The 21,467-nt window shown below is 52.4% G+C and overlaps 2 protein-coding genes across 2 annotated transcripts; one reads left to right on the forward strand and one right to left on the reverse strand.

The window, feature by feature from the left end:
• Positions 1-69: 69 nt before the first annotated feature.
• Positions 70-11,244, forward strand: GPN2 (GPN-loop GTPase 2). Its single transcript, XM_019432472.2, has 5 exons — positions 70-636; positions 1,214-1,370; positions 3,662-3,822; positions 4,828-4,958; positions 8,674-11,244. The coding sequence occupies exons 1-5, from the start codon at positions 226-228 to the stop codon at positions 8,744-8,746; spliced, it is 933 nt and encodes a 310-aa protein (XP_019288017.1). The 5' UTR covers positions 70-225; the 3' UTR covers positions 8,747-11,244.
• Positions 11,245-17,324: 6,080 nt separating this feature from the next.
• On the reverse strand, positions 17,325-18,689 carry SFN (stratifin). Its single transcript, XM_019432548.2, has one exon. The coding sequence runs from the start codon at positions 18,580-18,582 to the stop codon at positions 17,836-17,838; it is 747 nt and encodes a 248-aa protein (XP_019288093.1). The 5' UTR covers positions 18,583-18,689; the 3' UTR covers positions 17,325-17,835.
• Between the last annotated feature and the right edge of the window lie 2,778 nt (positions 18,690-21,467).

The following is a 21,467-nucleotide window of genomic DNA, read 5'->3' on the forward strand; positions in this document are numbered from 1 at the left end:
CCTAGGCGTCAAGGCGCGCCGTCATCCTGGGGGCGGGACTTCCTCTCGGGGCTCCCGTCGTTTCCGACGTCGTCCGGAAGTCGGGCGCTGATCCCCTTACACTGCGCGGGTGTCTGCGGTTCCTCCTTCGGCTACCCCGGGGCCGAAGTGTACGCCGGGGATCCCGTAGCCTTCGGCTTGTGTCTCAGCCGAGCTACTTGCTCCGCACGGGGCTGCGTGCAGCCTATGGCGGGGGCCGCCCCGACCACGGCCTTTGGGCAGGCGGTGATCGGCCCGCCTGGTTCAGGGAAGACCACGTACTGCCTGGGCATGAGTGAGTTCCTGCGCGCGCTGGGCCGGCGCGTGGCGGTGGTGAACCTGGACCCGGCCAACGAGGGGCTGCCGTACGAGTGCGCTGTGGACGTGGGCGAGCTGGTGGGGCTGGGCGACGTGATGGACGCGCTGCGGCTGGGGCCCAACGGCGGCCTGCTCTACTGCATGGAGTACCTGGAGGCCAACCTGGACTGGCTGCGTGCCAAGCTAGATCCCCTACGCGGCCACTACTTCCTCTTCGACTGCCCAGGCCAGGTGGAGCTCTGCACGCACCACGGCGCTCTGCGTAGCATCTTCTCCCAGATGGCGCATTGGGACCTCAGGGTGCGTCTTGGGTCGAGCAGGCTTCTTTTGCAGATGGAGGAACTGAGACAGGGAGGACAGATGCCACGCCCCCATGTCACACAGCGAGGTAGGGGCCGAGTCGCTTTGGAGTAAAACTGGTGTGAGTTCGAATTCAGGCTCTGCCACTGACTCGCTGTGTGGTCCTGGGTAAGTCAGTTTCTCTCTCTGAACCTCAGTTTTCTCATCTGCACAATGGATGTACTAGCACCCAATTTGGGGTTGTTAGAAGTATGGAAAGGGTTATGTAGAAAGTGGCATGGTGATTGCTGTTGTGACTTGGTGGGCAAAAGTAAATGAAATAGAGTCAGATGTAGTCAGAATGGAACTAGTTGCCCACCGGGAGACGTGGTGCAAGGCATCTTGTAAGGAATAATGCCCCATATCTCCTGGCAGAAGGAAATGAGTGTAGCTATTAGAATGGAGCAGAAGCAGGAGGAAACTAATGGGGAAGGCTTGTACTCTGTCCTCAGAAGTCCTCAGTCTCTTGAGAAAGACGTAGGCCCCGATGTTTCCTGCCTTCCCAGGCCACTCACCCCGTCTCTTCCTCTCCTTCCAGCTGACTGCTGTCCACCTGGTGGATTCTCATTACTGCACAGACCCGGCCAAGTTCATTTCGGTACTGTGTACTTCTCTGGCCACGATGCTACATGTGGAGCTGCCCCATGTCAACCTGCTCTCCAAGATGGACCTCATTGAGCACTATGGGAAGTTGGGTGAGAGCTCCTGTTCTGGGCAGCCAAGGAGTAGGGAATGAAACATCTCAGCTGCAGGGAGCTGCCTCCAGGTCCTGACTCCTGTTTATTTTGTGCACTCTGTATGCTAGATATTGTTCTAGATTTGGGGGACAAGAGAGCTATAGATGGTGATATGTACACTGCAAAGGAATTAAAGTGAATGGTTGGGAGTGAGTTGAATGAGCAGTGCTATTTGAGGATGAGATCTGAATGGTGAGAAGGAGCCAGCCAAGGCTGAACTGTTCTAGGCAGAGGGACCAGTAGGAGGAAAGGCCCTTAGGGAAGGAGTTTTTTTGTGTTTAAAGAAACAGTGGGGGGAGGGGAGGAAGCCCAGAGTAGTTGAGGTAGCAATAGGGGAAGGGTGGTAGGAAATGAGGTCAGAGAGGGGGGCCAGGGCTAGAACCTGTACTGTTGAAACACTGGGGAAAGCCAGTGATGAATATTAGGCAAGGAAATAGCACGAATTAAGAACATCATTGTGGCTGTTTTGTGGAGAACGAATGAGAATGAGCAAGAATGCAAACAGAGATGTTGAGGAGGTTTTTTGCAGCAGCCTAAGCAGTGGTGGTGGGAATGGAGAGAAATGGATTGATCCAGAACTTACTCAAGAAACAGGGTCTCTTGGTGGGTTGGATGTGGAGACTGAGGAATTAAGGATGACTTCAGGGGTGCCTGGGTGGCTCAGTTGGTTAAGTGTCCGACTCTTGATTTCGGCTCAGGTCACAATCCCGGGGTCATGGGATGGAGCGCTTCATCAGGCTCCGCCCTGAGCATGGAGCCTGCTTGGGATTTTCTCTTTCCCTCTGCCCCATCTTCCCTACTCACATATGCTCTGTCTAAAAATAAATAAGTAATAATTTTTTTTTTTTTAAGGCTAGCTGTCAGGTTTCCAACTGAGCCAGTGGACAAATAGAGGCACCTTTGTCAGGGTGGGAAAGATTGAGGGAGAAGCAGGCTGGCACAAGGCAGGAGAGTTGCCTAGGGGCCTCATGGCCGCATTTTTTTCCTGCACAATTAGTGCTCTCCTGAGCTGGGGGCATCAGCTCCCTAAATAGCATCTCCAGGCACAAAGGAACCTAGAGAACAAAAACTGAAATGACCAGCAGGGAACAGGAAGAAAGGTTGTTGGGATCATGGGGTCATAAAGTGTCAGGGCATTGTCCAGGGAGGCCTACTGGCTCTCAGTCAGGACATGGAGGGATGTCAGCACCTTGGAGGGGCCACCTCAGCTCAGAGTCCTGGTCCATCTCTTGTTAAGCCCAGAAGCCCTATTTTATCAATGCCCAGATTTGCAGTCTTCCTGAGCCCCTCTCCTCGCCTTTCATGGCCCCAGATGGCTACATGGTGATCCCTGACCTTTCTAGCTCTGACTCTGGCCAGTCATCCTTACAAAAGACTGTTGTGCAAACCAGATGAGGCCATTGAGGCCCAGAGACATTACATGAATAGCCCAAGGTCAATCACATAGCTGATGTGTTAGCTGAGATGAAATCTAAACCCACATGCACCTGGCTCAAACTGCTTAATTCCTGGGGAGAAATGTACCTATCAGGCAATCCAAGAAGTTTGTTGGAATGCCCGGAACATTATTCCTTGCAGGCAGAGGGATGTCAGTTTCTGATTAGAACACAGGAGCCAGAATGCAGGGAGTGGGTCAATCAGTCTCCAACAGCCTGATTACCTTAGCTCACTGTGGGCCAGACCAATAGAGTAGCCCAACTGACTTGAGTTTTTTGGCAGAAATGGACAGTGCAGGGAGGCCCAGTTTCCTTTTCTTAGAGGAAGTTTGTATTCATAGAACTCCGAGTCATCTAGTCTGATGTCCTCATTTTACATTAAGAAGGAACTGGCCCAGAAGGGAAAGTGATTTATCCAAGAGGCACGCTGCTACAATCCTTATAGTGCGTGTGCTGGGTCCTGGGGCTACTACCTGACTGTGAGCTCCATGTGGCACGGACCAAGCGCTGTTCTTGGTACACATTCGATACCGTTATTTGTTACCATTGAGCAAGTGCTTCTCTGTACCAGACATCGGGATTTATAGCATTTAGTCCTCACAGCAGTCCTGTGTAGCTACTACGTGGCAGAACCAATGGGTAAAACCAAGTATTTTTTTCTTAGTAACTTCATTTCACTGCCTCGACAAATATTTGTTGAATGAATGAATGAGGGAATGAAGACAAAAGGAAGAAGGAAAGGAAATGTGGTTCCTGTCCTTGGGTCTTTTACCCTGATGCCAATTGCTCCTGAACACCAGTTTCTCTCCTTAGCCTTCAACCTGGACTACTACACAGAGGTCCTGGACCTCTCCTACCTGCTCGACCACCTGGCTTCTGACCCTTTCTTCCGCCACTACCGTCAGCTCAATGAGAAACTGGTGCAGCTCATTGAAGACTACAGTCTGGTCTCCTTCATCCCTCTCAACATTCAGGTACTAGGGACTAAGAGGCCTCTTCCCTTGCCTGTAGGCTCTGACAGTGCCTGGAACTTCACCAAGCAAGGGTACAGGAGGCTCGGAAGGCCCAAACAGTGGTCTTTGTCCTGGGTCCAACTATCATTCAGTCCTCTTGGTTTTAGGACCAGTGGCTGTCATGGGCAGGATTCCAATAAAGAGAATAGACCAGACTTTGGCCCTGTCTATTCTGTATTGCTGGGTTTTCTCTACACATGTTCTCTCATCCATGTGAAAATGGGTGATATTAGAAAGTCACCATCAAGGGACTTGACCAAAGCTAAAGATAGGTCTCTCGACCTCATTTAGGATGGGCAACTATGTGTTGACTTTGCAAAGTAGTACCCAACCCCTGTGCATGGACTTGAGCAAACTTATCTCTTCCCTGTTTAATGCCATGCTTTTCTCCTCTGAAATGAGAAAGTGAACTCCACAATATTAATCCTAACAATTACCACTTATTGAAGGCTTTCTGTACTAGGCATTATGCTAAGGACTTGTACGTGCATTATTTTGATCTTTCCTTCCCATCATGTGATGTATGGACTGGTCTTATTACTTTTATGTGAATGAGCAAGTAGATTATATGCAGATTTATTGGGTGCCTAAGTTAGCTAAGTACTGTGCCAGGCACTGAGGATACCTCTACAGAAAAGTCCCTGACCTCATGGGGCACACAGTCAAATAGGGGAGGCAGATGAGTTAATAACTTGTCAAAAGTAAGCTCTAATCAGAGCTATAGGATAGACCCAGGGGACTTTGGGTGTGCATAGAGGAGCTTATCTGTTCTGATTTGGGTGGGTTGGTGGTCAGGAGAGATGGGATGTAGCCAGGCCTCTGGGGACAAGTGGAACTACTCCAGGCACAGAAGCTGCATGAGGCAAGGTTGAAAGGGATGTTTGGAGGCTGCGGGCACTTTGAAATGTCCTCAGTTCCACACACCTCTGTTTCACTCACAAGGCTGTTTCTCTCCTCCCCACCCAGGACAAGGAGAGTGTCCAGCGGGTCCTACAGGCTGTGGATAAAGCCAATGGCTACTGCTTCGGGGTCCAAGAGCAGCGAAGCCTGGAGGCCATGATGTCTGCTGCAGTGGGAGCTGATTTCCACTTCTCCACGTATCCTTGCTCTCTAGCCTCTAGGCCACAGCCAAGGGGGGACATGAGGCTCAGGAGTGGCCACATCTCCCCTTGTAGATGACTGATCTCTTGCTGACCAGTTGGGCTCCTTGGTGACTGTCTCTCAGGTGCAAAGGCTGGTCCCTTAGATGGCTTCAGTGTTGGTTGTACCTGAGGACAAAGGAGGATACTGATCAGAAGGAGCAGCAAATACGGATGCAAAGAAATGAAAAGGCATTGGTTGTTTGGGAGAGATGCAAGGGGTTCAGTTTGCTTCTTGTCCTGACTGTGAAAGGGAAAGGGGGCTGTAGGGGTGCAGGGGTAGTAGGCAGGGCTGACGGTGGGGGGCTTGCATGCCCTGCTGAGGCGTGTGGACTTCCGCTTGTGGGTGGGCGGTGGGAACCAGCATAGCCTGGTTGTGCAGGGTGTGACATGGTCAGGTGTACGTTATTTAAAAGCACTCCGAGTGCAGAAATTGCGTTTAAGGGATGTGAGCGGAGGCACAAGAGTGTTTACAGTCTGTAGATGGAAAGAGATGAAACGTTAGTAGTAAGAACGGAAAGAAGGGTACAGAGTGGATACAAGGAGGTGGGCTACCAGCGTTGGTGACTGGGTGGTTATGGGAATAGATGGAGGTGGACCAGAAGTTAGACTCCCAGGTTTCTGGCTAATACAGCGGTACGTGTGGGCGGTTCTGTTGGTCACTGAGGCAAGAACAGGAAGGGAAGAGGACAGGGTTATCACCTGGATGGGAGGGATGGACGCTGGCAGATGTGCTGTGTTTCAGGGGACCGTGCGACAGCCAGAGCTGTCAGCTAGACCTCCGGAACTGGAGCTGGATTCGTGACCAGTGGGATGGAGCTGAGGTCACGTGCAGGTGTCCCTCAGGTCACCGAGGCCGCGGGTGAGGCAGGACAGGGAAGCGCAGGCCCACTAGGATGGTTTCAGACATTTGACGCTTACACAGCATGCCGGAGACCAGGGGGGCTCCAGAGCCCTTGGTATGGAGGAAGATCATTCCAGCCAGTACCTTCTGATCTGTGTCCGGCCCTGCCACACGTGGGAAACCAAGCTCGCAGGGAACCAGACAGGTTGTAAATAAAATGATGGCGGTAGAGCGCGCAGTGCTTGCTGAAGGGGTTGAGCTGCTACCTCACACTTGGCAGTTAATGTCGGCAAGTTCAACAGCAGGTGCTCAGCAAACACGTGAAGGGGCAGTTTCGGTAGTCCTGAATTTTTTTGTACGCTGTGCGTTACTTTATGCATCCGTACGTGTTATGCAAGGTTCTGTTTGTAAAACGGTACACTTTTTGATAGATGATTTAAGGGATTTTCAAAGGTATTTTTAACCGTATGCATTTGTGCTGATTTTATTTATTTTTATTTTTTATTAAAAAATTTTTTTTGCGTTTATTTATTTTGAGAGAGAGAGAGTGGGGGGGGGAGGGGCAGAGAGAGAGGAGAGAGAGAGAATCCCAAGCAGGCTCCGAGCTCAGTTCGATATCTTGAACCGTAAGATATCACCTGAGCTGAAATCGAGAGTTGGGACCCTTAACTGACTGAGCCACCCAGGCGCCCCTATTTGTGCTGATTTTAGATTCTGCCCCCTACCCTAATCCTCATAAGGTTCAACTTCACTCCACATCTAAGACAGTTAAGGATTGGGGCACCTGGGTGGCTCAGTCAATTGAGCGTCTGCCTCTTGGTTTCAGCTCAGGTCATGGTCTCACGATTCATGGGATCGAGTCCCGCATCAGGCTCTGTGCTGCCAGCACACAGCCTGCTTAGGATTCTCTCGCTCCCTCTCCCTTTGTCCCTCCCCCAGCACGCTCAGAGTGCACTCAAAATAAATAAACATTTTTATAAAAAGATAACTAAGGATTGGTATAAAGAAGGGAAACGTCAGCTCTCCCGAGGAGCATGTGGGTCAAGGAAGCTTCACCAAGGCAGTGGCGCTGGAATTGTGTTATCTTAAAGTGAGGGTTAACCAGGCTGATTAAGAGGGAAAGGGAATTCAAAGCAAAGAGAGTAGTATATACAAAGGCATGGCGGTTCAAGGTCAAGGCACGTCTGGGGAGTTGCAAGTAGAATAGCACGACTCGTGGGCAAGACAGGGCTTTGGCTGAAGAGCAGTGATAGGGCCAGACAGATGGTCAAATAGATGCAGGGTTCCATGTGCCCTGCCCAGGAACGTGGACTCCAGGTGGAGTCCAAATGCAAGTTTGAGGTTATTTCATGTCAAGGAAGATGGACTCCACTCATCCTGAGTGATTCTCGGGGCGACTTGCACAGGAACAAGGCATTATCTCTTGAGAAAAAGAGAGGGGGAAGGGGCACAGGTTCAGAGTCTGCTTGAGTAGGGGTGCGGGGGATTTTGGTGGATGGATCCCTAAGAGATGAGAAAGAAAGTCCGTACCCTGAACATCATTTAGCGAACTACATACTCTACTGGCAAAATCTCATTTAATCCTCATTCGGTCCCTTCTTTTTTTTTTTTTTTCTCAAGTTCATTTATTTTGAGAGAGAGAGTATCCCAGGTATCTGCACTGTCCGCGCAGAGACTGATGCAGGGCTCGAACTCAAGAACCGTGAGATCATGAGCTGAGCCGAAACCAAGAGTCGGACGCTGAGCCACCCAGGCGCCCTTCAGTCCCTTCGTATAGATGAGGCAGTTGGGGCTGTGAGAGTGACAGGTCCAAGGTCCTTCTCCCAGGATGTGCTGGAAGGACAGTTCAAACCTCAGTCTCCCCGGTTGTGGAACCTCAGTTTCTACTAGGTGAACCTCACTGGAGTCACCTAGTAGAACAGCCACGGTGGCCATCCTTCCGTGTCTAACTGCCATCTCCTCCTCAGACCCACACCCAGGCCTCAGGCCGGCCAGCCTCACGGGGCTCACTCAGCAGTATCACAGTCTTTTCCTCCGTGAGTCTGATTGGCATCCTTCCCACTCCATGTCCCTGCTGTCCCAGAGAGGTAGAAAGAGAGAGGTAGAAGGCACCGGATAGCGCAAGCAGAAGTTAGTTGTTATCTTTGAGCTCCCCTGAGTTCCCTCCCGTGGCAGAAGAGAGGTCGGAAACACTTAGCACCTGCTGTGTACTAGGTGCCATAGTAGGCACTTCGTATTGTCTTCTTTGAGCCTCACAACTCTATCTTACAGACGAGAAAAAAGGATGTGGCAAACTCAGGATTTAAACCCCCAGTGGTCTGGCTCCAGAGCACGTGACCTAACACAGCTGCAGGGTTAGTGCCGTCTGGTCCTTTGATCCTCAGCAATGTGGGGAAGAGGCGAATACAGAAGCATTTGGGTCTGGATTGTTTGTTTGTTTAATGTTTGTGTATTTTTGAGAGAGAGGAATCATGTGCAGAGGTAGGGGAGGGGCAGAGGGAAGGGGACAGAGGACCCGAAGTGGGCTCTTTGCTGACAGCACAGAGCCCGACGTGGGGCTTGAACCCACGAACTGTGAGATTATGACCTGAAGCGAAGTCGGACGCTCAGCCGACTGAGCCACCCAGGAGCTGGGGTCTGGGTGTTTTGAGGGGCCTCTCAGACCCAGTGGGTGCGTATTGCCTGGAGCTATAACGGTGAGAAAGGGAGAGGGGTGGGAGCAGAATCCGCCAGACGTGGCTATCTCGCGGCATCAGTAGAGGTCGGATCCTGCCCAGACCAGTTCCCCACCCTTGCCTGTGCCAGCATCCTTGACACGCCCTCCCTCAGCACCCTGGGCCTCCAGGAGAAGTACCTGGCATCCTCAGACCAGTCGGTGGAGCAGGAAACCATGCAGCTGTAGCAGCGAGCTGGGCCCTGCAGGGCAAGAAGCGGAACCCAGCATTGGAGAAAGCGGCAGCCGCCAATGACCACGGACAGCCCTGCCGACTCAGATCGAGAGCAGTCTCCCCAGCCAGGCAGAGCACTCACTGCACCCTCAGTGGTTGCTGTTGCCAGGAATTCAGCACCGGCCCCACTCGGGCTACGATGGGATGTGCTACAAACACAAGAGTTTACTTTCTCCTCTTTGTGACCTCCAAGCTTTCCTCAACCGTCTAGGTCCAGAGAGTTGGGGCAGAACAAGGGAACGGGACCTTCCCTTAGAAGAGGCCTATTTCTTCATACAGGACATCGTTCCCGTCCAAGCACAGGACTGTGCTAGAACTGACACTCAGTCTCCGGTGGTGCGGTTTTGTAAATTCGCAGTCGTAGCAGTGAGCCCGGTGCCTGAGTTTCCACAGGTGATGCTTCCTAGCAGATCTGAGTGTTTTGTTTTCATGGTATTTATTTTACGGTTTTATTCCTTTGGGGCAAGGGTTAACTAGTTTTCCATTTATACTGGTCATTAAAAGTTTACTTTGAAATTGCAAAAAGTGAGTTGTTTAAAGAAAAATATTAAGTATACAGCATGACCTCATAAGGAGTGTGGCTTGAGGTTGGAAATAATGGGGTTTGCTTCCTTTGGTTCTTCCTGCAACTGGTTGAGTGTAATTCATATTTTCAACCAATAGGTGGCAGTCCAGGCTTAGCAGTCACAGCCCGGAGGCAGCAGGGGACCGATGGCAACTGTGCCAGAAGTCTCATTTGCAGACACTTGGTCCTGTTAACATGTGAGAAGGGCTCGGCCTTTTACAAAGTGCTTCCACACACATGGTTCTCATGTGGCTCTCACAGCCATTCCCGGAGACCTAGACAAGATGGAATGTTAGGAAGCCCCATTTTACAGTGAGGAACCAGATGAGTTTGAACTTGGGTCAGCCTGGCTGTCTCATTGTCCACTTTGCTGACTTCTTTTCTTTTTCTTTCTTTCTTTTCTTTCTTTTCTTTTTTCTTTTCTTTTCTTTTTTCTTTTTTTTCTTTCTTTTCTTTTCTTGTTTATTTGTTTACTTTGAAAGAGAAAGAGAGCATGCGGAGAGGGCCAGAGAGAGGGAGAGGGATTCCCAACAGGCTTCACACTGCCAGCACAGAGAGCCTGATGTGGGGCTCGGACTCACAAACTGTGAATTCATGACCTGAGCCGAAATCTAGAGTCGGACTCTTGACAAACTTAGCCACCCAGGCACCCCTTTGCCGACTTCTTAATGGTGAAAAGTCACGGCCCTTCTCCCACAGGATTTGTGGCCAATCAGGGGGAAGAATTTAAACACCTGTAGAGTATTACTGACTCATAAATCAAGGGGAAGATAGGTCACTGGGGGTTTGGGCAGTTGGAGAATTCAGCTTAGGAAAATCTGTTCCGAAGTGGCATTGAGACGGGGGTGACGGAGCTTTGCTTCCCAATTGGAGGAGTCAGAGCAGAAGGCAGAAGAGTGAGGGGCTGTGAGGAGGCTTCTCTAGCTGGGAGAGTATGAAAGCAGCCGACCTCTGCTCCCACGCCTGGCCGAATGGGGGGTAATTACTAGGTGCTGCTTCCCCAGCCTCTTTCATCTGAGAAGTTCAAAGCACCGTACCCCTATTAACACCCTACAGTAGGTGGGGAGGATCAACAGCAAGCCAGGGAAACTGAGGCCAGGAGGCGCAGCCTGGGGATGCCTGTGAGTCACTTGTGGGGCCCGGAGCCCAGGAATCCTGACGCCCAGGTTGCTGGACAAATCCCTCATCAGGTAGGGTGTGAGGGTGGATCCTGTTTTGGAACATAGGACCAGCAGCTGTGGTCAGGGGTTCTGCTGCTTGCCCCATCACCCTGGCTCTTACCAAAGCAAACCAGCTGGAAGGAAGGTGTCATTTGAACTTTATGGCCTTGCATCCAAGCACTCTGAGCATTTCTTCTCTGCAGTCACGGAGTGGAGAAAGGTGGAAGTCAACCCACAGTTAATTTTCAGGCCTTGGTGTGACAGCAAGGGTATTTCCTCCTCCAGGGAATGTAGCTCCGTTCACCTACTGATGGCAAAATGATTTTCTGTTCCCCTGCCATGGTGGGGAGGAGTTGGAAAATGAAAAGAAAATAAGTCACCCATGATCCCATAACATACAAATAATAAAAAATCTTTGTAATCTGCAATAAGTTTTATATTCAAATGTACAAATATATTTTGTGTTTCTCAGTCTTTTCTATACATGGAGAGGGGTAGCTAGAGCATTTGTACGAGTGGAATATGTTATACTTGCTCTGTAACCTGCGTTTTCTAGTCAACACTTATTTCATCCAGTTAAAGATATAGAGACCTTTTTAACGTCTGCATAATATTCCATGGTAAGGCTATGACATTGTTTACCTGTCCAGACTCCCATGGTTAGCCTAAGTCATTACCAACTGTTTGCTGTTGTAAATTGTACCGCGATTATATTTTCGTACTCAAATCTTTGTCTGAGCCTCTGATTTTTAACTTCTGGAGAGATCCTAGAGATGAAACAGCTGATATTTCCCAGGTTCTGGATTCATATCGCCAAAATGCCTTCCAGAAAAGTGGCACCTTGCCTCTCACAGACACTGTCTGAAAGTGCTCTTCTCACTTCCAGACCTCACTTGGCAATCATGAACAACTCCTGGAGGGAGGAAACCATCTCTGAGTGCCTTAGAAGGGACCTTCCCGGTCTTCTCGGCTAACCACTGACATTAGGATATATGCATTTCCTGGCTTTGAAGTGAGGACTCCCCCCGCCCCGCCCCCAAAATTGGAAGATACTGTTTGGAACTTAGCAGAGGCCACAGCTAATTGGAAAGGCTTCCAGCCCAGATAAAGAGGCTTAGGAGTGAACGTGATGCCCTAAAACCCACAGAGCTGAAGCACAGCCAGTCTGCTCTCAGCTGTTTCTGAATTAGCAAGATCCTCACCCACAGTTGGCTGAGAATAGGAAGCCTGATCCCATTAGAGTCTGTGGGAAGTTCTGTCTTAAGAGATTCTCTCTCCTTTCCCAGGGCTCCTGAGAGGGGAGGGGAGTGATGGCAGACCCATCCCAGCTCTAGGAAGAAGGAAGAGTCCCAGATTAGTGCACACTTTGATGAAATCAGGCCTGCTGAGGGGAGGGGAAAGCCCTACACCTTATTTCCAACCCCTTGTGTCAACTCATCGTGTCCTTCATTTCCAGCCAAGGAGCCAACTTCAGACAGCCCCAGATGTCCAGGTGGCCTAAGACTGAGGAGCTATGAGGGGATGGGCTGGGGATTTGGAACCCAGACGAGGTGAGAAAATACGAATATTGGTAAAAATGCTCCAGACTAGACTACATCGCAAAGTTTTAATTTTGTTTCCCCATCCAAAACCTTGAAGCAGTTGAGGGAAATGAGAGGCTCCTTCAAAGCCATCCCCATCACGTGAATCTACAGCCTCCTTGCTGCAAGAATCTGAAATCAGGTTTTTCCCAACTGGACATTTAGACATTGGAGGGTGTGTGTGTGCACGCGCGCGCGAGCGTGCACATGCATGTGTGTGAATATCTGCTTGCTGTGCAAATACGGCGTCAAGAAATGTTCCTAGTGCTCCCCTTCCCACTGATCACCACCTCTTCCTGGACATTAATCCTGAAGCCTTCACAGTCCTCATGGAATGAAAAAACAGCAAAGGAGGAACACTGGAACGTGGGTAAGATTTCTCCCAACTCTTGAGTCGTACCAGTGGTCACTAGCCTATTCTGACCTAAACATCAGGCCACTCTACAGTCAAGACAGGGACATTTCAGGTTCACTTTATCTGGGGGGAGAGCGGGGCGGGGGTGGGGGGGGGCATATGTCTTCCTTCTTTTCTTCTAACAAATACCTCTTGAGTACCATCATCTGATGTATTAAATATTGTGCCTAGACACAGACTGAAGACTCCGTGCTTTCCAGAGTCTGAGGTTTCCTCCTTTATCTCTAGACAAATAATGAGTTAAATTTCCCAGAGAGCAGCCAGAAGATTGGGTGGAGATGAGAGATGAATCAGCCTCTGACACCCCCAGGGTGACATACCTGTCTGCTACCCCCACAGACATTCCTGGCTCCTGACTCAGTGGGTAGGTGAGGCCGTGGCGGGGGGGGGGGGGGGGGGGGGGGGGGGGGGGTCGGGGGGGGGAAGGTTCTGAGAGGAGGAGCACCTACCCTGCAGAAACCTGCCTCCCTCCCGCCACCTCCCCCACAGCAGGGATGGGGCGGGGGGGAGGCCCTGTGAACAGAATTGAAGAGGAACAAAGAATGTAACCAGGTGAAGAAACCTTAATTTAGTGAACGTGCCAGCAAATTGGTCCTCTGCACAGTCTTTTCTCATGAAGACAATTCCTTTCTGCCGGGCCCCGGGGTGGTGTTAGATTAAGAAGTCTTCCTTGATTCTTGGAAAGTCACCAAGATACGAGCAGGGCGGCATAGCATAATGTGGTCCTTTTCAAACTTATTTTTAACTCCTGAAACTCCAGTATACAAAACAGACCTATGTGTGGCTATCTTAGCCAACTCGTGCGGAAACAGGGGCAACCCAGACTGCTGGGCTCCTGCCCTGTGGCAGTTTATGGGGAACCCTCCGAACACGATTTGGAAACAGCGGTTGTAGTTTAAAAACCATGGGCCTTGGAGTTAGACGTGCTGCCCTCTCTAGACACCGAAGTCATTGTATGACCTTGGTTATTAGGTTATTGAACTGCTCTGAGCCTCGGTCTCTTCATACACAAAGATATGTATTGCTGTGAGGATCAAGGTGTGAACGTGGCTGGCACATGGCCGTCATGCCAGCTGCTATGATTACTGTACTCTGTTCTCTAGGAAGAAGGACTGGGGCACTGTGGGTCAGTTGTGCAATCTTGGTGCAAGCATCCAAGATTAGGTCTTCCCAAAAAGGCACCGGACATTCGGACATTGGATGTGTGTGTGTGTGTGTGTGTGTGTAGGAGTATCTTGCCTTTCGGGAAGGAGCCATAGTGGCCTGCCTGACCCCAGTGACTTGGCCTCCCTCAGGTGCCTGGTTCGGAGAAGGCACCTGACTCCAAAGGCACCCCTTATCTCCCATTCCTGTGGATCTGCAGAGCCAGTTTGCATTTTGCTGTCTCAAGGAAGTACATATATGAGAAGATACCTTCTTTAGAAAATTTTAGGTTGTGGATTTTCCTCATACCACTCACATTCTTGGGAGAGGAAGATCTTTGCAAGGGCTTAGCCTCCATTTCCTGGGGGGATAATCTGGCAGTACAGGAAGGATAGGGCTGGGGTTACTTGAATCTTTGTGAGCCCAGTCTCTGTCTAGACAGCCCTGCCTCATCCCAGAACCAGCTTTATTTCCATTTCTACAATAGCACTGGCACTAAACCGGTTTCCGGGCGTTTGGAAGGATGGTTTTAAAACTGAGTTCCAAGGGGCGTCTGGGTGGCTCAGTCAGTTAAGCATTAGCCTTCCGCTTAGGTCATGATCTCACGGTTTGTGAGTTTGAGCCCCACATCAGTCTCTACTGTCAGCACAGAGCCCATTTCAGATCCTGTCTCTCTCTCTCTCTGTCCCTCCCCTGCTCTCTCTCTTTCAAAAATAAACATTTTAAAAGAGTTATTTAAAAATTAAAAAAATTAATAAAGCCGAGCACCTTCCTGCGCAAAACCCTGGCTGGAGACACTGTAGGAAGAAAGGAAAAATGATTAGACAAAGTTACCATTTTTAGGAAGCTCTCTGAGGAGATAAGAAATAAACTCAGGACCTAGCTGCAAACCCAGAGGCAGAGGCAAGTAGATATGAATCATAACTGAATTAATGTACCTATATAAACTAAAGGAGTTGGTAGGATATATTCTGTAATACTGTATGTGTGTTAAAGGGAGGTGGCTACCCATGTTTTGACCTGAAGATGGGCTTTGAAATTTGGAAAACCTGTGGAAAGGCCAGTGGAACCAAAATAAAATGCACCTGCCACGAAACTCATCCTTCTTGAGGGTGCAGTCAGGGGTTTTTAGTATATTCACAATGGTGTGCAAATACCAACTATTTGAATCTGGAACATTGCATCACCCCCCCCCCCCCCCAAAAAAAAAGTCTGTGCCCAGTAGCAGTCGGACTGAAGAATTTTACCTGTCAAACTCTGGCCAGGAAGAGACGGCAAGAGATGCTAGACCCCACTCTGGGTAGCAGTAAGAATGCTTTAGAGAGATTATGTCGTCAACAAAAAGGTCCAAGGCTTTCATGGTCAGAAGCCGGTGCCTAAGCCAGCTCACATCTAGCCATCTGATTTGGTGATATTCCAACCCACAGCATCTGCTTTTGAAATCTGTCAGCACCAACACACTACCTCAGGGTGGCTCATTTCTTTCCCGATATAGGGCAACCATGAGTGGTATAGAGGGGAGAGGCAAAAGTCAGAGGCTGAGAGAAAAGAAGAGAGAAGTACCTTTCCCAGGACCTACCCCATTAAGAGAAAGTCACCAGACCTGCCTGGTAAGAGAAACTGGGTCACTTCCAGAGCCGAGGGAGAGTCATTTGCCCTAGCCCGGAATCTCTGCCTGCTTTGGAACCTTGAAACCCTACACCCTTCCAGGAAAGGAGAGGAGAATACAGGCGATTTAGAAGGCAGCAGGAGTGGTCATGCCAGCTTCCCCTGTAGAATTAGTATCTCTGATAAAAGCCTTCAATTTCAAGTCCCCTGGTTGTGACCAAATTTGGGCTCTGGGGAATCTGATGAGGCTGGACCGAGATCCCATTTTGCCAGGGGAAGCAGTGACCACTTGATGTCAGGACCCTGTCTCAGGTGGTCTGGTGAGCATGCAGGTCAGCTTTGTCAGTAAAGGTGCTCCTCAGGACGGGGGCTGATTATTGGCACAGAAATGGATAAATCCTCGACTACTGATGCTGGAAGGATTCATAATAGCTAACGTGTATTAAACATGCACTATGGGCTACTATATGTGCCCGTATCTTTCAAGCTTCATAGCAACTCTTAGAGGAAGGTACTATTTTTTAGGGGCACCTGGGTGCTCAGTGGGTTAAGCCTCCGATTTCTGCTCAGGTCATGATCTCATGGTTTGTGAGTTTCGAGCCCTAAGTCGGGCTCGGTGCGGACAGCTCAGAGCCTGGAGCCTGCTTCGGATTCTGTGTCTCCCTCTCTCTCTGCCCCTTCCCCACTAGTGCTCGCTCTCTCTCTCTCTCTTTCTCTCTCAAAAATAAATAAACATTTTTAAAAAATGAAAAGAGGAAGGTACTGTTTTTTAACCCCACTTTATAAACGAGGGCACAAACACACGCAATGTTCAGAGCCTTGACCGAGAAGGGTTGGGATTCAAACCCAGGCAGTTTTGACATCACAGTTTGTTAGACTTTTGCCCAAGCCCTTTGATACTGAAGGGGAAACTGAGACCCAGGGGATGTATGGCTTTTCCAAAGTCGCACAGCCAGTCATGGACACAATCCAAGCCCGTCGGTTCAGGGGTGCCTGGATGCTGGAGTGTAGTGGGGACGCCTTGGTGGCAGGGCTGCCGACCCTGCCCGCCCGGCCAGGCCCGGGCACCACCGCCCGGTAGAGCAGATGACTCAAAGGGCGGGGACTGCTTTTTCCGCACGGCCCCTCCCCGTCCCGCTGCTCTGAGGATGCGGAGCTCTCGGGCCGGGCGGGTGGCAACTTGTCTGGGTGAAACCGGCAAAGCGCCGCCCCTGGCCCTTGGCGGGTGGCGGGGGCCCCTCACTCCCGCTGCGCGTCGCGACGCCGGCGGGGCGGGCCGGGTGGCGGGAAGACGCCCCGCGCGCGTTTCGCCGCTCTCTCCCCCATTGGCCAGTCGGGCCCCAGGGGCGGTACCCTGAGCGGCTCTCCGCCGGGATTGGACGGCAGCGGCCTGGGGCCCGCCTCCAGCCCGGGGCTGCGGAGGCTGGAGCGAGCCAGGCGGCCGCAGGTCGCGGCGTGCTGGAGCCGGGAGCGGAGGCGGCGAACAGGGATGGCCTGGGCGGGCCTCGGCTCCCCGCGGCCCTGCCCACCCAGCTCGCGGCTCCTCCTCGTCCGCCCGTTTCAGGTCGCCCCCTGGTCCGAACACGGGGGCGGGCACTCCCCTCTCCTCGGATGTGGGCTTTTAATGGCGTCATGCCCCTGCCCAGATTGTGCTCCCCTCCTCTCAGACCCGAGCCCCTGATGGGACTGTTCCTCCCTTGCAAATCTAGGGTGCGCACTGCCGCTCACTACAGCCTTTCCTTGCGGCGCTGACTCCCTGCTTTCCTGTCCCCCGCAGGTCTGAGATCTGGAGCCTCCCGCCCTGCGGCCGGGGCCGAGCAGCCTCAGAGCAGCCTTTGCGCTCGCCTGACCCTCCCAGGACCAGACCGGTTTGTTGGGGGTCACCGTGATGGAGAGCTGAACACTCCCCACCCCCCCCACCCCCCCACGATTGGCACCAGCCTCTCACCTGGAATCACTGAGCCAGCCCCTTGAGAGGTCAAGAAGCAAAAGTCAAGGTCTCTGTAAATCAGAAGCCAATCCCTGTCCCACCCCTCCGCCAATAACTGGAAGAGACAGGAGGAGTGTCACAGGGGAACTTTATTGAAACATGGTCACACCCAGCAGACACACTTTCCCTCTCATCCTGGGTCTTGCGCTCTCTCTCACTCGCTCTCGCTCGCTCACACACACACACACACACACACACACTCATCTCCACACAGTCCAGCTCTCAGCCACAAGGGTGGGACACTCCTCAATTCCTAAGATTCAGAGGCAACAGGGGGCGGGAGAGAGGCGGGGGTGGGGGAAGAGGTGGCCCGGTTGGCGGTGGGAGGGGTGGAGGAGGGGCGCAGAGAGCAGGGGTGGGTGGGCTGACCGCTGGTGAGGAGCATCGACGGCCGCAGGAAGAGGGGTCCCCCTGGCTCCAGCTGGCCTCCGCTCTGCTGGTCCCTCTCTCGGAGCTCTTGTGAGCCGGGGAGCAGAGCATCCGGGGAGAAGGGTCGGGCCTCCCACCCCGTACTAGTCCTCTCTGCCACGGGCGGGGGCGCTAGAGAGGGCAGGGGCGCGGCAGGGAGGGGGCGGGCGCGGCTCAGCTCTGGGGTTCCTCGGGAGCCTCGCCCCCCTCCTCCCCGGCGTTGTCGGCCGTCCACAGCGTCAGGTTGTCTCGCAGCAGCTGCATGATGAGGGTGCTGTCCTTGTAGGAGTCCTCGCTGAGGGTGTGCAGGTCAGCCATGGCCTCGTCGAAGGTGGTCTTGGCCAGCGAGATGGCCTCCTCGGGGCTGTTGGCGATCTCGTAGTGGAAGACTGAAAAGTTCAGCGCCAGGCCCAGGCGGATGGGGTTGGTGGGCGGCATCTCCTTCTTGCTGATGTCCATGGCCTCCTGGTAGGCGGACCGGGCCGAGTCAATGATGCGCTTCTTGTCGTCACCAGTGGCCACCTCAGCCAGGTAGCGGTAGTAGTCACCCTTCATTTTCAGGTAGAAGACCCGACTCTCGGCGTCACCGGCCTCCTTGATGAGGTGGGTGTCCAGCAGGCCCAGCACTGTGTCACACACGCCCCGGAGCTCAGTCTCCACCTTCTCCCGGTACTCTCGCACCTCCGGGCCCTTCTCTTCCGAGCTCTCCTCGTTGCCTTTCTGCTCGATACTGGACAGGACCCTCCAGGCAGCCCTCTGGCCGCCCACCACATTCTTGTAGGCCACTGAGAGCAGGTTTCGCTCTTCGCAGGATAGCTCCTCACCCTTTTCCACGGCGCTCTTCATGAAGGCTGCCATGTCCTCGTAGCGTTCGGCCTGCTCTGCCAACTTGGCCTTCTGGATCAGACTGGCTCTCTCCATGGCTCTGGCGACAGACACAGGCGGCGGGCTAACTGGCTGCCTCGAAACCAATGCCGGATTCTGTGCCTCTCCTGCTGTCTGCCTGCCTTTTGGCTGGGTGGCCTGGCCTCGGAGAAGGGTGGGGAGGGACAGAGGGCGGGGCTGGGGCCCGGACCTGCCTCCTGCTTCTCTTCTCTTCTCCCCACACCCTTTCCGGCTTTTCCTTAAAGGTAAAAGGCTAAGATGTGGGGTGAGTCATCAAGGCAGTCAGCAGGAGAAATCCGGCCCCACCTGCACAGACACCTTTCCAGGCTCCAGGCTGCCCCCTCTTGTTCAGGGCTTCGATTTACATGGGTGCCCACAGAGCGGCCCCACTTTCTCAAATCAGATCTTCCTTCCTGGTGTTCTTCCAGGGGCTGAGGGTTCTTCAACCAACGGGCCGCTTCAGCCTGGCTAGAAGCCACGAAGCCAGGTGCAGGAGGATGGGGTTCCTAATCCTATCAGGTACGTTTCCCAGCCTTGCTTCAGGGGAGCTAATTACGTTTAGGTAGGGCTGTGGTTTCCCAAGCACCTTCACGGTTGAATTTAATCCCTACCATGTCTCTGCGAGATGGGCCAGACTGTGACTATTACTCCCACTTTAGAGATGGGAATGCTAAGGCTCAGAGAAGTATGAGATTTGCTCAGGGTCACACAGCTACTAAGTCCCCAGCATCCTACTTCCTTTGGCTTCTCTCGTGGAGGCCTCTGACTAGTGAGCTCCAGGCTGTATTTAGAAGTGAGATCCAGGCTTCTTCCAGAGTCGGCCTGAGATGGCGCTATCCCCTGGTCATCACTGCCCCCCAGGGTTCCTGCTGCGTTCCCAGAATGCACAGGTGGCATCTTTCAGGGTGCCACTTAATGAGGTGTTTAACGAGCGGCCCCTGACGCTCCAGCCCAGCCTTTGTAATTAATCACCTGGTAGGTTTGTTGGACACCTTCCCCATCACAGCACAATTTTCCCTTTCAAGTTGGTGGCCTGTTGCCACTTGTTTGAGGACCTACCCTCTGGCTCTCCACGCCAGGTCACCTACCCCCTCCAAGCCGCCTGCCATCATGTATCAGTGGGGTTCACACAGGGTGGGGACCCAGCTCTCCTGACTGACTCAGCCTGCCCTCTGTCAGAGGCTGGGAAGCAGGCCACTTGGGTGCTCAGTCCAATTTGGTTCCCCAGGGGGGGGAAGCTAGCACCTGGGGAGAGAGACAGGACCGAGAAAAAAGAAAGTGGTGGTGACACGTACCATTTTGTTTTAGGGCGTAGCAATCCCCAGCCTGCCTCTCAGAAATGTCCCTGTCCCTTCCGTTTGACTATGGCCCTTCCTCTGACCCCTGGCAGAGGCCTCAGAGATGGGAGACTTCTTTCTGGCCAACCTTCTGTCCCTGTTTGCTGGGATGCTGTCTCATTCAGCCAGGAGTTTCACCTAAAGGTGTTGGCTGTGCCTGTGAGGGTGGGTTCCTACTTACCTGCCCCACCCCTAGCCAAAGCTCCGATGGGGCTCAGGGGTGGGGCTCCCCTCACTGGGATCCAGCCAGCTTAATCTTTGAGCCAGGACCATTTCATAGGCCTGTTCCTCCCTAGTTCCTCTTGGTGCCCGAATACCCACCTTCCCCTCCTGGAGGCGGGCTTAGGCCAGAACTCTGGGGCCCAAAGATGAGATCTGTCTCTTTGAAGAAAAAGTAGGAACATGCCTGGGCTGAGGCTACACGTTTCCAAGGAAGCAGAAGGGATTTTAGGCTTGCCATCCCTAAGACTCGGCTCAGATTGGATCCCCGAGACAGAAAATGATGGAAAGGAAATGCACTAAGATAACTAGTTTAATAGAGCATATCTTTAAAGTGGTATTCTGAGTGATTTATTTTCTTTTGATTTCCCTATTCTCTTCAATGATAGATATGTATTTTTCTACGAGACACAGAATAGCCTAGTGTCGTTGGAATCAGACTGCCTGGGCTCAATTTTTGGAAGCTGTCAGGACCTTGACCAAGTGCCTGAACCTCTATAAGTCTCCATCTTCGTAAGTGTAAAATGGGGCTTGTCGTGAGGATTAAATGAGTTGATGGAAAGCGCTTAGTAGAGTGAATGGTAACCATTATTACCATGTGAAAAAAATCCAACCAATCTTATTATCATAATCACATACACTCAAAACACTAACATGGAGCTGGGGGTTCTGTGACATGAGAAAGGGTCTCAAACCAAGCCTCAGCCGAGTGTCCCTGGGGGAGAGAAGACAGGTGAATGGTCAAATGCACTGCCTCAGCAAGGCCTCCTCCCTCCCCGTCAGACATTCCTCTGGCCTAAGCAGGCCCTAGGCTCTCTAGGACTAGTCCTTCGCACTAGTCATCCAGCCCAGGCTTTCCCAAGTCCTGGGAGGGGGAGGGAGGAAACTGGAGATCCCAGAACACCAGAAACCTGGAAGGCACGGCCTGGCAGGCCTAGGCATTTTGGAGTTGCTCTGTCTCTAGGGAGGCAGCATTCCCTTCCTATCACTCAAGCCAAGGGACCTGGTGGTGGTTCACACCACAAGCTCCAGGCCTTCGGCCCAGCCAGAAACCCAGAAACGAGAAGAGGGAAGAGAAACCTCTTCACTCTTCCCCCTCCCCTGCTGAAGCTTAGGGGTGAATCTGGGAGCCAGGCTGCCTAACACCTCCTGCCCGCTCTGGCCTGTCGATCCTGACTCAGTTCCTGTCTCAGACACCTCCCTTTGCCTCCAGGCCTCCGTTTCCCAAGTCCAGAAGCCCAGGCAGGCAGGAGGCGGCAGGCCCCAGCAGGGCACTGAGTTCCACCATCAGCCTCCTGAGTCAGCAGGACAGGAGCTGGGGCCTCGGCCCCAGGGGGCATTCCTCATCTTGCCTGCTACCTCCCC

This window comes from Panthera pardus, unplaced genomic scaffold, assembly GCF_024362965.1.
Source record: "Panthera pardus isolate Hobbes unplaced genomic scaffold, ASM2436296v1 HiC_scaffold_11, whole genome shotgun sequence".
NCBI classification, from domain to species: domain Eukaryota; kingdom Metazoa; phylum Chordata; class Mammalia; order Carnivora; family Felidae; genus Panthera; species Panthera pardus.